The sequence below is a fragment of the Penicillium coprophilum genome, assembly GCF_028826855.1.
Source record: "Penicillium coprophilum strain IBT 35676 chromosome Unknown utg000004l_segment0_segment0, whole genome shotgun sequence".
NCBI lineage: Eukaryota > Fungi > Ascomycota > Eurotiomycetes > Eurotiales > Aspergillaceae > Penicillium > Penicillium coprophilum.
In genome coordinates, this window is record NW_026622723.1 from 1,634,148 (window position 1) to 1,646,581 (window position 12,434).

Here is a 12,434-nt window from a genome sequence, read left to right on the forward strand (position 1 = left end):
ACCCCCGGTCTGGATTAGACATACCGCCTTCCTGGTTAAAATTCTGCCCCATGTTTCTGCCACTCCATATTTCTTTCTGCCATGTATTCTGTCCATCATTAATGCTGGGTTTATATAGCACAAAGGCCTGCATTTTGAACATGAAAAATGTTTGTTCCCATGACTTGAAATCATGAGTGATTTAAATGTAAATGACAGGTATCTGGTGTCTTGTTACATGTAGATTACATGGGGACTTTCACAAAAAGCGGCATCTGAAGTCAGAAGGCGGTAAAAGAACTGGTAGGCAGAACCAGGTGTCAAGGCAGGAGCGGTACCCAATTAGGAACTTCCACCTGAAAGCTCAGGCAGGGAGGGGGTACGTTTATCCTAGGGGGGGTATATATCTCAATTTCCCTCTATATATCACCAAGAAGTAATATAATATAGAATAAGCAAAAGAAGAATACCAATATTTTTTTAAAAAAAACTCATAAAAAAAGAAGAGGTCATATAAAAAAAGAGGTAGATTTTCATAGGTCTCCGCTTAAAGCAAAACACTCAACTTCAACCTCTTCAACTCTTTCACATCTCCATCTTTCTCCTCACCTTCTTCCTTTCTCTCTCTCTTCTCCCCTTTTCCCCTTCTCTCATCGGGTGCTTTTCCTATTCACTTCTCTTCTCCTCTCTCTCCCTCTCTCTTAACCCGAGATTCTACCGCTTTCCCCTCCAATCCATTTCTCCGCTTCCTAATCTCCCTCTGTGAGTCCTCTAGCAGTTCGATCCCAGTTCACGCATTTCCCCCACTTCAGCTTGCGCATCTGCGTATGTCTCATGCGCACTTGTCTCTACCTCTGTTGCAAAGCTGACTTTGCCACTATTTGAATGTGAAGTCTGTACCGTCCGCATCCCGCGACCGTACGGTCTTAAAAGAAACCTTCTATCCCGCCACTCGACTCTTTCAAACCGCTTCTCCCCCACCTCCATCGATTATCAACAAAAATGGATTCTACTGAGATTCACCAAACCACCGTCGTGGACGAGCCCATGACCGATAACTTCAACGACAACGTCGCCGAGGGTGACCTCGAGGCCCCCCTCAAGACCGAGGAGGAGTATGCTATCGCTGAGCTGACTCTGCGTGCTATTGTCTCTTCCAAGGAGGCTGGTGTCATCATCGGCAAGGCTGGCAAGAACGTTGCCGACCTCCGCGACGAGACCGGTGTCAAGGCCGGTGTGAGCAAGGTAGTTCCCGGTGTCCATGACCGTGTCCTGACCGTTACTGGTCAACTGCGCTCGCTTGCTCGGGCCTATGCGATCGTGGCAAAGGGTCTTTTGGAGGGTGCCCCGCAGATGGGCATGGGCGGCATTGTCTCTAACAATGGGACCCACCGTAAGTGATGTCTTTAGTTCTGTTTCTCCGATATGTTGATTTGGATTCGTGCTTCTGTATGGGGAATTAAAGGACCCATACAGAGGACCCGAAAATTTTCGTTTTAATCCGAGCCTTTTTCTGACTTTCTTCAGCCATTCGCCTTCTGATCTCCCACAACCAGATGGGTACCATCATCGGTCGACAGGGTCTGAAGATCAAACACATTCAGGATGCATCCGGCGTTCGGATGGTCGCGCAGAAGGAAATGCTCCCCCAATCTACAGAGCGCATTGTTGAGGTCCAGGGTACCCCCGAGGGCATCGAGAAGGCCATCTGGGAAATTGGCAAGTGTCTGCTTGACGACTGGCAGCGTGGAACCGGCACTGTTCTCTACAACCCCGCAGTGCGCGCTTCTCTCAGCGGCTCGCAGCCAATCAACAACAACCCCCCGGCTGGAAATGGGTACCAGAACAACAGCAACAGCCGTCAGTACAACCGCACCGGCAATGGTGCCGACTTCAGCGATGGCAGCTACAACCGCCGGTCTAACTCCGATGCTGGAAACCGCGGCTATCCCCTGGTTACGGAAGATGGCGAGGAGATCCAGACCCAGAACATCAGCATTCCTGCTGACATGGTTGGATGCATCATTGGCCGAGGCGGAACCAAAATCACGGAGATCCGCCGAAGCTCTGGCGCTCGCATTTCGATCGCCAAGGCTCCTCATGACGAGACTGGCGAGCGCATGTTCACCATCATGGGAAGTGCTCAGGCTAACGAAAAGGCCCTGTACCTTCTCTATGAAAACCTAGAGGCTGAGAAGACTCGCCGCAGCCAGCTTCCCCAGGAGTAAATCCTCTGGGATCCTCTCTGTGTGTGTGTGTGCGGATGAGACGGTCCTAGCAGGGCTCCTTTGTGTTCTCTGACCTTACGACTTCCTTGGAGACTTGTCGGTCACGATCAACGGCGGTCATGTGCTAGCGCTTCTTTTATTTTCTTCTTATTCCTCTATTTCATTCTGCTTTAAATCTTCTTCCTCGGCTCTCTTCTGGGGTTCTAGCCTCACACGTCTCATTCACAAAAAAAGGCAAAAGTTCACTGCGATGGATGGAGGGTACACATGCGTATTAGATACCAAGATTGTGTGGTCTTTATCGACCATTGTGCGTTGAATTGAATCGCAGCCCGAATGTCTCTCGATCCTAACCCTCAACTTTGTCAATGCCAACAGCCTCACATCATTCCCTTCCTCGCTACCCACGTCCAGCTGAACTGTCACCGTGATGTCCTTAATCCGTCTTTACCTCGACTCCTGAACACAGACCTCTCCGCCACCATCCCGGTCTCTACCTCCTCCTTGTCATCGTTCCACCTTGTATGTCACCAGCTCATAGCTGGTGACGTATATTGATCCTTGTCTTTCCTCTACCCTTTATCTCCTCGACTTATGTACCCTGTTCTCGTTCCCTTCCGATCCCTGATTTACTGCAACGCTATCACCTTTTACCAACCCTACCCTCTCCTTATTGTGGTGTATCTTGACCCTTGAAAACGAAACCTTGAAATAATTAAAAAAACGCTTTTCGTCTCCTAATTACCCTTTCATGTATCTCCTCGCTACGTACTACCTTGGCTGTTCTCAAATATGAATATTTGGCGTTAGATGTCAATCAGGACATTGCCACTATCTGAAACCGATGAAATACTCTAGGGGGTGATCTCTTATATACATGTAGGTGGACCCTTTGGTACATCTACCAACATCTCTTTGTGCGGATGGTCTGTCCAACTGGTTCATATTAGAGTGTACTACAGTCTCGTGGTTATCCATTGCCTTTGTCATTCTTTACTGCCAGCTGGGCATATAACTTTCGGTCCTTAGGTCCGCAAGAGTGGCTCTAGTCAGCAGTAATAGGTTGACATATATGCCGTGGGCCACACGTGGGGTGCCGTGTGCTCGGAGACATTGGCACAGGCGATGGAGAGAAGCGTAGTTGCCATGGATTGATAGAGTCCTCTTATGGCCCCTGTATTGCCAACTGGTCGGTGCGGCTATCCCCACAATGGGATGGCTTCATGGAAGACCTCTGGTGCGTAATGGAGCACCCTGCAGAGATGATGGCCGGTGGATGGCCCTTCGAGTGAACATGGCTAGCGTCTTTATGATTGTTGACCTTCAACAGTGTCTCTAGAGTGACTAGATGATATAATGGGCCGAATCGCAGACCTCGAGATCAAAATTTTGGGACATAATGACATTCAATTGAAGCAGCTAAGAGCTCCGGGTTCTGGTATCATCAATCAAAAATAAGAAAAAGTCGCGCCTTCAAAACGACTAACTTGTTCGTGCTAAATTATTTCATAAATAGGTCGTTTTCTTCACGCTCTCGACCTAGCGCTGAATATCTTGTACAGACCTTCGAGCATTACCCATTTTGATGCCCTTTCCAATAAAGAACCCCGGATCTTGATCCTGATAGACCTGCTTAAGGTCGAGACCATTCTCAAGCATCATAACATCCATAGACCTGTCGAAATACAGCCTTGATTGCGTTATCGGTGATATTGACCTTAACATCTACTACTCACCGTATTCCTTAACAGCTTTATCCAGAGATTTAGGAGTATCGAACAAGCCTAGAACTATTAGGTCAATATCCATCTAAGTGGCAGAAGACTGTGATGGATAGACAGAGGTTGATTGTAATAGGAAGACACGGTATATCATTTCGTATAGTATATTCTCCCTTGCGGCCGTTTTTTTCCACTTTCTATTGCGCTCCTATATATAGTTACGTAGTAAGAGTCTGAGGGGCAAGTTGTGAAATTGCATCGCTTTGAATTACAGACGCTACGCTAGGTAGGGTTTTGTCTAGAAACGTCCTATCCCGTATTGAGTTATATATCTCTCTCTTCGAGCTTCCTTTTCGCGAAAGACGACTGTGCTCAAGATCTTGAATATCTCATTTCATTCCATTTCATCATCATGTAAATTCTCATCAGTGACTCACGGACAAAAGAGATAAGGGAAAAAAAAGACCAGCCCACAGGCAACAGACCTAGATACAAAACGTGCCTGCAAGCAAGAGATGTGACAAAAGAATAGACAGGAAAAAAAAAAAAAAAACAGAGAAAAGTAAAGTGACATCAAAAACCCTAGGGCGGGTACACAAATGAGATAGTGCCACGCGGTAGAGTATTATGGACATAGAGACGCCGCCAATGGTAGGTTTTGTACATGAATTTGACAAATCACCTGTAGACATGCTAGTCCGCGGTGGTGAGATGGTGTGTCGTTGCTGTCATACCCGTAGACGAATATCAAATACGCTGACAGCGTGAATTCGTCTCAGATCAAAGAATACAGAGGAGATTCGTTAGAATGCATAGGGCAATGTTGTGAAACTGTGGACAGACAAAAGATGAACTGCCGTGACTGGTGACCGTGACTGATGAGACATGCATATAACGAGAACGCCGATGTCGAAGCAGATGTCCGAAAGAGGATCAGATGTGGGGTCGCTGCGTAAAAGAGTTGAAGGTAACGTAACCGGATTTGTCGACGGCATGCATGATGGGATTCAGCCAGAGGATATGAGGGGGGGGCTGGACGTTAATCGATGCTGTCGTCGAGGTTTACATTGTTGAGAGTAGCCGAGACACGGTTTCGAAGGCCAAATCTCCGTGCCCCCAAGCTGTTTGTTCGCAGTCGCGGTGTTTGAATTGGCGTGTAGCTGGTTGCCACTTTGCTCGATGGGGTGGAGATTCTGGTCTGGGATGGTTCCATTTGGGGCAATCGCAGAGTTTCTTCAACGGGGGATGCCTGTATGTTATTGGAGGAGAAGCTAGGGGTTAGGCCGTAACGGCGAGACCCAGCTTGGATGTTGGAGCGGGATGTCGCAGGGGTGTACGAAGCAGGGCTCATGTAGCTTCTACGGAATGAGAGACTGGATGAGAGAGTCGGTGTCCGAGGCTCTGATGGCTGTGTCTGCGACTGAGGGATTTGTGACGATTGGTATTGCGGGGAGCGGGGGGAGTATCCTAGACCGCTCTGGTCCTGCTGCATACTGGAAATGGAGCGGGACACAGTCTGACCTTGGGAGAGTCGTTGCCGAGGAGGAGGTATGGTTTGCGCAGGAAGCGATGTGCCAATCACTGTATTGGCTCTAGAGACTGAACGACTATGTGGATTTTCGGCCTCTCCACTTTCCTCACCAATGGTCTGCCTGCGGCTGCGGAGGGAAGTCGACATGCGATTGAGACGAGTGGTTGGGTTAGACATGCCAGGAGATTGGCTTGGACTCTGCTTCATATCCGTCGTGTTTCCAGGGCTGGTATTGACTAGAGATGCACGACGTGCCTCAAGGCGACTGGAGATGCGAGTCGTGCTATGACGCCGCTCAATGGCCTCGGGCTCCTGGGTCCCATTTCGCTGATAGGTTGGTATGGACATACGAGCATCCACCCCCGTGCCATTCGATAACTGGGGCTGCACGCCTGTGTCGCGGCTGGACGACGGTCGGACATTCTTTAGCTGCTCATCCGTCAAGGCTAGACAAAGCTCGGTCAGGCTACGGCACACACTGTCCGCTTTGCGACGGGCATGTCGTTCAGGTGAAGTGTATCCTCCATTCACAACGGACATGGTGCCTGACGGTGCGGCATTGACGCCCAACGCGGTGGAAAGGTTCAAAGCATCGGTTATCGTCGCCTCGAGGGAGGTGTACACGTCACCGCTCAAAACAACTTTGGCCTTGGCCAATGCGGATTGCAGAATTGGGTGCACTGGGTTATTTTCGGTATCTGCTGTTGAGGAGCTGGTTTTGCGGCGTTGCCTCGGCGAAGAGGACAAGGTGGTAACGGCAGTGTTGGCAGTCCGCGGTCTCTCATTGGTAGGGGTGTACATCGCCGCCGAAGATGAGGGAGGTAGCTTCCCTGTCAGTTCCAACTTTTTGATCCGATCTTTGAGATCATCTAGCTCGTCCCAAACAGTCGAGGGGGCCGTGGTGGACAATGTTGACTCGGTTCCATCAGCGCGCGATCGTTCTGTATCGGCTCGCGGTCGCCCGGTCACTTCAGAGCCCGAAGGCTGTCGACTGCTTCGAATCGTGGAGAGTCCCGAGTGGCGATTGATGCGCGGATCATTTAGAGAGGATCGACGCTCCAATTCCTCGGCAGCAGAAGGTGTGCGCGGTGAAGTTTCTGGGCTCGTACGGCTGAACCGGCTTCGTGGAACACCGACAACGGATCGCGCACCGGATCCGAGGCTACTATAGCGGAGGCGACTTGAGTCGTCGAGAGGATGGGCAGATGACGCCGGTGTGTGCATGGAGCTGTAGGGGGTAGTGGGGGAATCATTTTGGAGATGCAAGGGGTTGTCGATATTGCTGTATCGCTGATCGGGTGAGGGGGTTTGATCTGTCGTTGGCGACCGTAGACTCTGGCTAGAATAACCAAGCCGTGACTAGTTCATAGATTCTCGTTAGCTATCGGAAAGTCGCGAGAATGGATTGAGCGGATGCCACGATCAATGGAATGCCCGAGCGATCAGGAATGCGATCCGCTATTATTCTCACTTACCCGTCTAAAATCCGAGCGACCTATCGAGTCGCGACGGCCCGAATCCGCTCTCGCAATGTTCAGAAACACATCCTCATTCTTTGGGCGGCTCTCGTCCATCGCAGACTTGTCTTCGGTCCGAGTACCGTTTAGACCGTTCACAGAACGAGCATTGTCATTTAAGGTTCTGGTTGCTCCAGAATAAGCCAGGCTTGATGGCATTGTTCTTTTCACATCAGGGCGATCTTGGTGTAATTCGTCCTGTCTGGGCCTCTTCGAGGCATAGGGAGATTCAGAAGCTTGGGGGCTGGGTGAGCTGAAGCTTAGGACGGATCGCCGGGCGCGGTGCAACAGGGAGCGTTTGGTGGTTAGATTGGCTGTTTCATCGGTGGGGCTGTCGAAGCGAGTGTGCAACGACAAAGAACGCGAGTGAGGAAAATGTTGGAATTGTTGCTGATTGACCTGGTTGGGCTGAAAATGGTCACGGGAACCTGCAGCCATTCTGTACTTTGTCCTCTCAGTAGCACTGTACAACTTCTTCTGTACAGAGTACGGAGGACTGAAGGACTCTCAAGTAACGATTCTGGGGAAAGCTAGTATTGTATAGTTCCGACGGGTTAGAGATATGCACCGTTCATGGTTGCAGGATGTCAGTAAGGACTTAGGGACTTGACCTGTCAGAATCTTCAATGCGGGTATACTGTGTGGGAAAATTTCAATATTGACGAGCCTTTATTCACTATTCGCACTATTTAGGATCTTATTGGGAATGGACACTACCACTTTGAATGGCCTATAGACCCAATATGTTGGACACTATGTACCTATTCTAGTCTAGTAGCCCCTACTCTGGAAAGTTATTCTACATGAAATTTGAGGTGTGAAGAGATGGAAAAAGAAGGGCAAAAGGGAAGAGAAGAAGACGAAGAAGAAAAAGAAGAAGGAAAAAACAAAGCATTGAACCATGGTTCAGCCTCACCGAAGACCATGGTTACTTTGAAACACAAACTGAATTTGACAGAAACGGTTTTTTTCCAAAACAAATTGCTCTATGTGGTATACTTCAAGTTCTGCCAGTTTATATCGAGGTACCTAGGCAGTATCTGCATATTACTTTGCCAATTTCAATCTTGGAAGAAGCGGAGTGGGGTCTTCGGGGACCCTTGATTGCACTCTACAATACATAGAGTAGGCCTATCGTGTTGACAAACGTCATTACCTTATGATGCGATTTTAGTATGATACGCTTACAACCTTGGAATTCTTGGAAGGAATGGTAAAATACCAAGCAGGTTGCTTGGACCAAGAACAGTATTTTGAGTGTTATCACTTGTTCTTCATTATGCTGTTCAAAGGTCAAGCAACAAGGTACGGAGTACTCCATAGTAGTGCGGTCAACCTCCCGGGGTTAGAATATTGGGCTATCCTTGGAGATAAGCAAGGTGCCAATAAAGGGGTTTGTTTAGTGATCTCTATTTTAGTGTACATCATATTCTTTGTGGTCTCGCTAAGATCACAACATGGATTCCTTCGGTCCTGGCACATAAATAATGCTTTGTCTAGATCCCTATGGCCATGGTCATATAGTGATGTACTCCGTTACCTTGTAATCTAAAATCCTTCAACCTGGGCACTGCCACTCAATTTGCGTGACAAATTCCTGTGGAAATTACAATCTACCTAAGCTAACTCCGGACAATTAGTATTGAATAAGACTCATTTGGTACTTTGTCTGGATTTTCATCTTGTCGAGTCATTAGGTTTCTAGTTGTGGCATAGTCTGCAGAGCTTCATGTTGGAGACGGGCTGGGCAAATGATAAGATTTGCAAATGATATCAATCATCAAAGGCGTGATCGGGACTCCCCACGGAGTAAGTGAATTGAGCCCTTGGGTGCAACCCAATGAGAGGGTCCTTTAAGTCTGAAACACGAGAATTCCCGTAAGCTGCTCAATTCACACTTATTTTTAGAAAAATGGTGAAACACCTGGAGTTCCCTGATTTCAGGACCCCGGCGAAAGGAGGTCATCTATCTGGGACTAACGCATAAGCTAGATTTGGGGTTACATAATGTATTTTTGGACCTTGGAATATCCTCTCCAGATTCGGTATATCGCAAAGTGAAGATCCAGTCTCAGGATTGTTCCCACGTGGAAAAGGGCCGATCCTTTATTGCAACTGTACGTGGGCCTTAGGCTTCAATGAATTCCCGGATACGGAGTACGGCAGTAGAGACTGAAGATCCATTCAATGTACTAAAATGTACCTCTCCTCTCCATATGGAGTATAGATACAAATGGAAGATACCCTAATCCCCGTCCACATCGACCCAAACTGCCAAGATACACTAGTTTCCCACTAGTGCCAAATTGGTGCGTTTCATATGCCAAACCCAGATCCATGGGGTTTCAGGATGAGCCTTCTCCTCCTGATGTCATCCAATCAGATATCATGGTCTTCCTATTTGGGGATTCTCCTTAAAAGTGTTGAATGGTCCAATGGTATCTAATCCATGGATCAGCCCAGCCCACCGTTCACCCGTTCACATTCGGTCTTGACAACTCCGTAACGTGGTAATGTAACTTGGGATTTCCGATTTGGAATATTCTTGACTTCGTATTCTATACTCCGTACTCCGTATATCTCCACCATATATCCCGTCTCCCTAAGGGTGACTGAACAAAACTGGACAAAGTGATCGTATTTTCCGAATGTGGATTGTTTTATAAAATACGGATAGAGATTATAATATACACTAAGGTAGGAAGAGGCACACTATCGAGCCTCTCATTTGCCTTCGTTTGACGCCGACTAAACATTCCAGGGCGGCTAAAATTAGAGCAAAGGCCACTGATTGGTGTTATCTCCATCTTTTGGATCGGTCCCCTTTTTTTTTTTGTATTGTATGTTACCTTGATCTCCAGAGTCCAAGCCTTTTTTTTTCCCTTTTCCCTTTCTACATCTATTCTCTCCTTCCAGTTCCCTGGAGGAACCACTTCTTGATCATCTCTTATTTTCTTTTCTTTTGTGATCTGGTATGTTCTTTCTCTTCACATCGTTCTCCTTGTGATTTACATCGGATCATTAGTCTCAAACACCCTTGCATTTCACTTGCCCTAGATTCAATCTAACTATCTTCCCCATAGACCCATTTGCGCAGGTAGCAGGTGTATCTTTTGATCTTGAATGCCATTCTAGCTCTTGAGCTTGAGAGCCGGATTGAAAGGAACTTCCTTTCACAGTGTCAGCTCCGCGGACAATGCCAGTGCAAACCAGCCAGCCGTCCTTTCCGGACTCGTTTCCGTCTTTCATGTCTGTATTTGGTGGTCCCCTTCCACGATACAAAGAAGAAGCAAACACCATTCATCCTCTTCAATACCCAACCCATGTCCCGGTCAATACACGTCCACTTCCTTCCCCCATCGCGAAAGTGTTTCATCTATGACCTCGGCATCGACCGAGTCCTCCCCGACCACTACCATCTCGCCCTTTGATTCGCCCGGCGGGGGTGACATCTCTCCCAGCTCATCCCCGGAATCTCCCTTTGCTATGTCTGTCTCATACCCAAAGTTCATGCCTTCCACACGGCCCTTGGAGCTTCCTCCGCGCCTTGCGCCGGTCGGTGAACCGCGCCTATCCCAGCCGACCCCTCATAGTACGCGCTCAGACTCCCCAAATCGACGGGCGCGTAATCTCAAGAACTTGTCATTGCGAATGCCGCCCCCATCTCACTCTCGCCCACCTATCGCGACTGCATCGATGACGGAGACGTCAAAACCACTCGACGCCGCACCATCTCCCCTCCTGATCCCTTCTAAGAGCACGAGGCGACGCGCCAATCTCACCATCCAGACCCCCACATTCAATAAACCGCTATCTGGTATCACTGATGCCGTGCCCCCAACTCCATCCCTGCGTCACGCAGAATCCTCACCTTCGCTTCTAACAATTACATCGCCCTCGTTCGCCCCACGGGGAGGTATGCAGCTTCCCCGACTAATGTCACATCCTGGTATGCGCCGTTCGTCTAGTGCGTCTGAGGATGTGTCCTCCACTTTGAAGCCGGTTGACGGATCTGGCTTTTCTCACCGTGTTCTCCATGGTCTAGAAGAAGAGGATGACCACCCCGACTCGCGCGAATCAACCCGCAAGAAGGATCGTGGCTACCCGGATGGACCTATCCGAATTCACGACTCTGGTGTCTACTTGTACTTAGAGCCAACAGCAGAGGAAGCTTCTCAATTCGACGTGGTGATCAACGTTGCCAAAGAAGTGGTGAACCCATTCAGTGCTAGCAAGGAGGAGCGGAATGATACAGTGATGAGCACATGGCGAAACGCCTCCATGGCCTCGAAACGCTTCTCCCGCGGGGAGCCCCAGACCGCGATTTCCGAATTCTCTTTCAAGTCTGCCTGGGAATTTCAACCCTCGGATTCCGAGTCGCCAACCCCTACTACCTCAAGTCCTACAACTTCAGAACCGGAGTACCTCCATGTCGGTTGGGACCACAATTCTGAGATTCTCGAAGACCTGCTCCCGCTATGTGAGCTGATTGACGACCGCATCGCTGACGGAAAGAAAGTTCTCGTGCATTGCCAGCTAGGCGCCAGCCGCTCAGCATCGCTGGTCATTGCCTACGGATTGTACAAAAACCGACACCTGGATTTCAACTCGATGTACGAAGCAGTCAAGGGACGCAGCCAATGGGTAGGCCCGAACATGAGTCTCATCTATCAACTCACAGACTTCCGCTCTAAATTGCTGCGGGGATCTACATCTAAGCCACCACCCCAGGAGTGGTTCGTCCAAACCGGTCGGCGAAGCTCAGAGCCCCAGGTTGCCCAAGCTGAGCGCCCAGGGTCCAACGAAACAAGCAGGCCATCCTTCCGCGGACTACCGCAGGCACCTTCAGCCAGCTGCCTCTCTATCCCAGAAACGACCTCGATGCGTCCCGCTACGAGCGACGACAGCAGTAGCTACAAAAAGTTCAAGTCCTATTCCCCTAAGCGGAGTCTGTCCCCCCGACCGCTCCCATTCCGACAGAAGTTTCAGTCCGTGGAACCTGCCTCGGGTCGGCCACGAGGGTTGCCGCGCAGCGTCAGCAGTTGTGACCCGCTCGTTCAAACACATGTGTTTGTACGTGATGCGCCAGACTCTAGTGGCATGTTTTCTCCAAGGACGCACGAATTCTTTTCGCCAACTCCTTTGGCGCCACCCTCGTTCCACCGGATCGATCGTTCCGCAGCTCTCTCTCCACCTCCCATCCCCCACGCTATGCGGTCTGCCGCCGAGCTGGTAGACCCCCGCTCGCCTCCATCCGGCGGCGAGCCCCTGATCATGAGATCAATTGATGAATTCTTGTGATCTCCCCACCTTGTGTCCCTTTAAAGACCAGACTTGAAACGATTCCATGACCCGACATATTTTCCCATGTCTCTTTCCTGATTTGGAGACCATCATTCCAGCCACTCCCGGGGACCCCGGGGACCCGGGCATCATGCCCCGGGACTCAATGCCACCC

At 49.5% G+C, this 12,434-nt stretch overlaps 3 protein-coding genes across 3 annotated transcripts; 2 read left to right on the plus strand and 1 right to left on the minus strand.

The window, feature by feature from the left end:
- Positions 1–981: 981 nt before the first annotated feature.
- Positions 982–2,207, plus strand: N7500_005038 (KH domain-containing protein; the record flags this gene model as incomplete). The annotated part of the gene is made up of 2 exons (XM_056676183.1): positions 982–1,372; positions 1,507–2,207. 2 exons carry the CDS (start codon positions 982–984, stop codon positions 2,205–2,207), a joined length of 1,092 nt encoding a protein of 363 aa, XP_056531183.1.
- Positions 2,208–4,967: 2,760 nt separating this feature from the next.
- On the minus strand, positions 4,968–7,414 carry N7500_005039 (putative LPXTG-motif cell wall anchor domain protein; the record flags this gene model as incomplete). The annotated part of the gene is made up of 2 exons (XM_056676184.1): positions 4,968–6,818; positions 6,935–7,414. 2 exons carry the CDS (start codon positions 7,412–7,414, stop codon positions 4,968–4,970), a joined length of 2,331 nt encoding a protein of 776 aa, XP_056531184.1.
- A 2,940-nt stretch (positions 7,415–10,354) lies between these two features.
- dspD (putative protein-tyrosine phosphatase) lies at positions 10,355–12,277 on the plus strand (the record flags this gene model as incomplete). Its single annotated transcript, XM_056676185.1, has 1 exon — positions 10,355–12,277. The coding sequence occupies one exon, from the start codon at positions 10,355–10,357 to the stop codon at positions 12,275–12,277; it is 1,923 nt and encodes a 640-aa protein (XP_056531185.1).
- Positions 12,278–12,434: the final 157 nt, after the last annotated feature.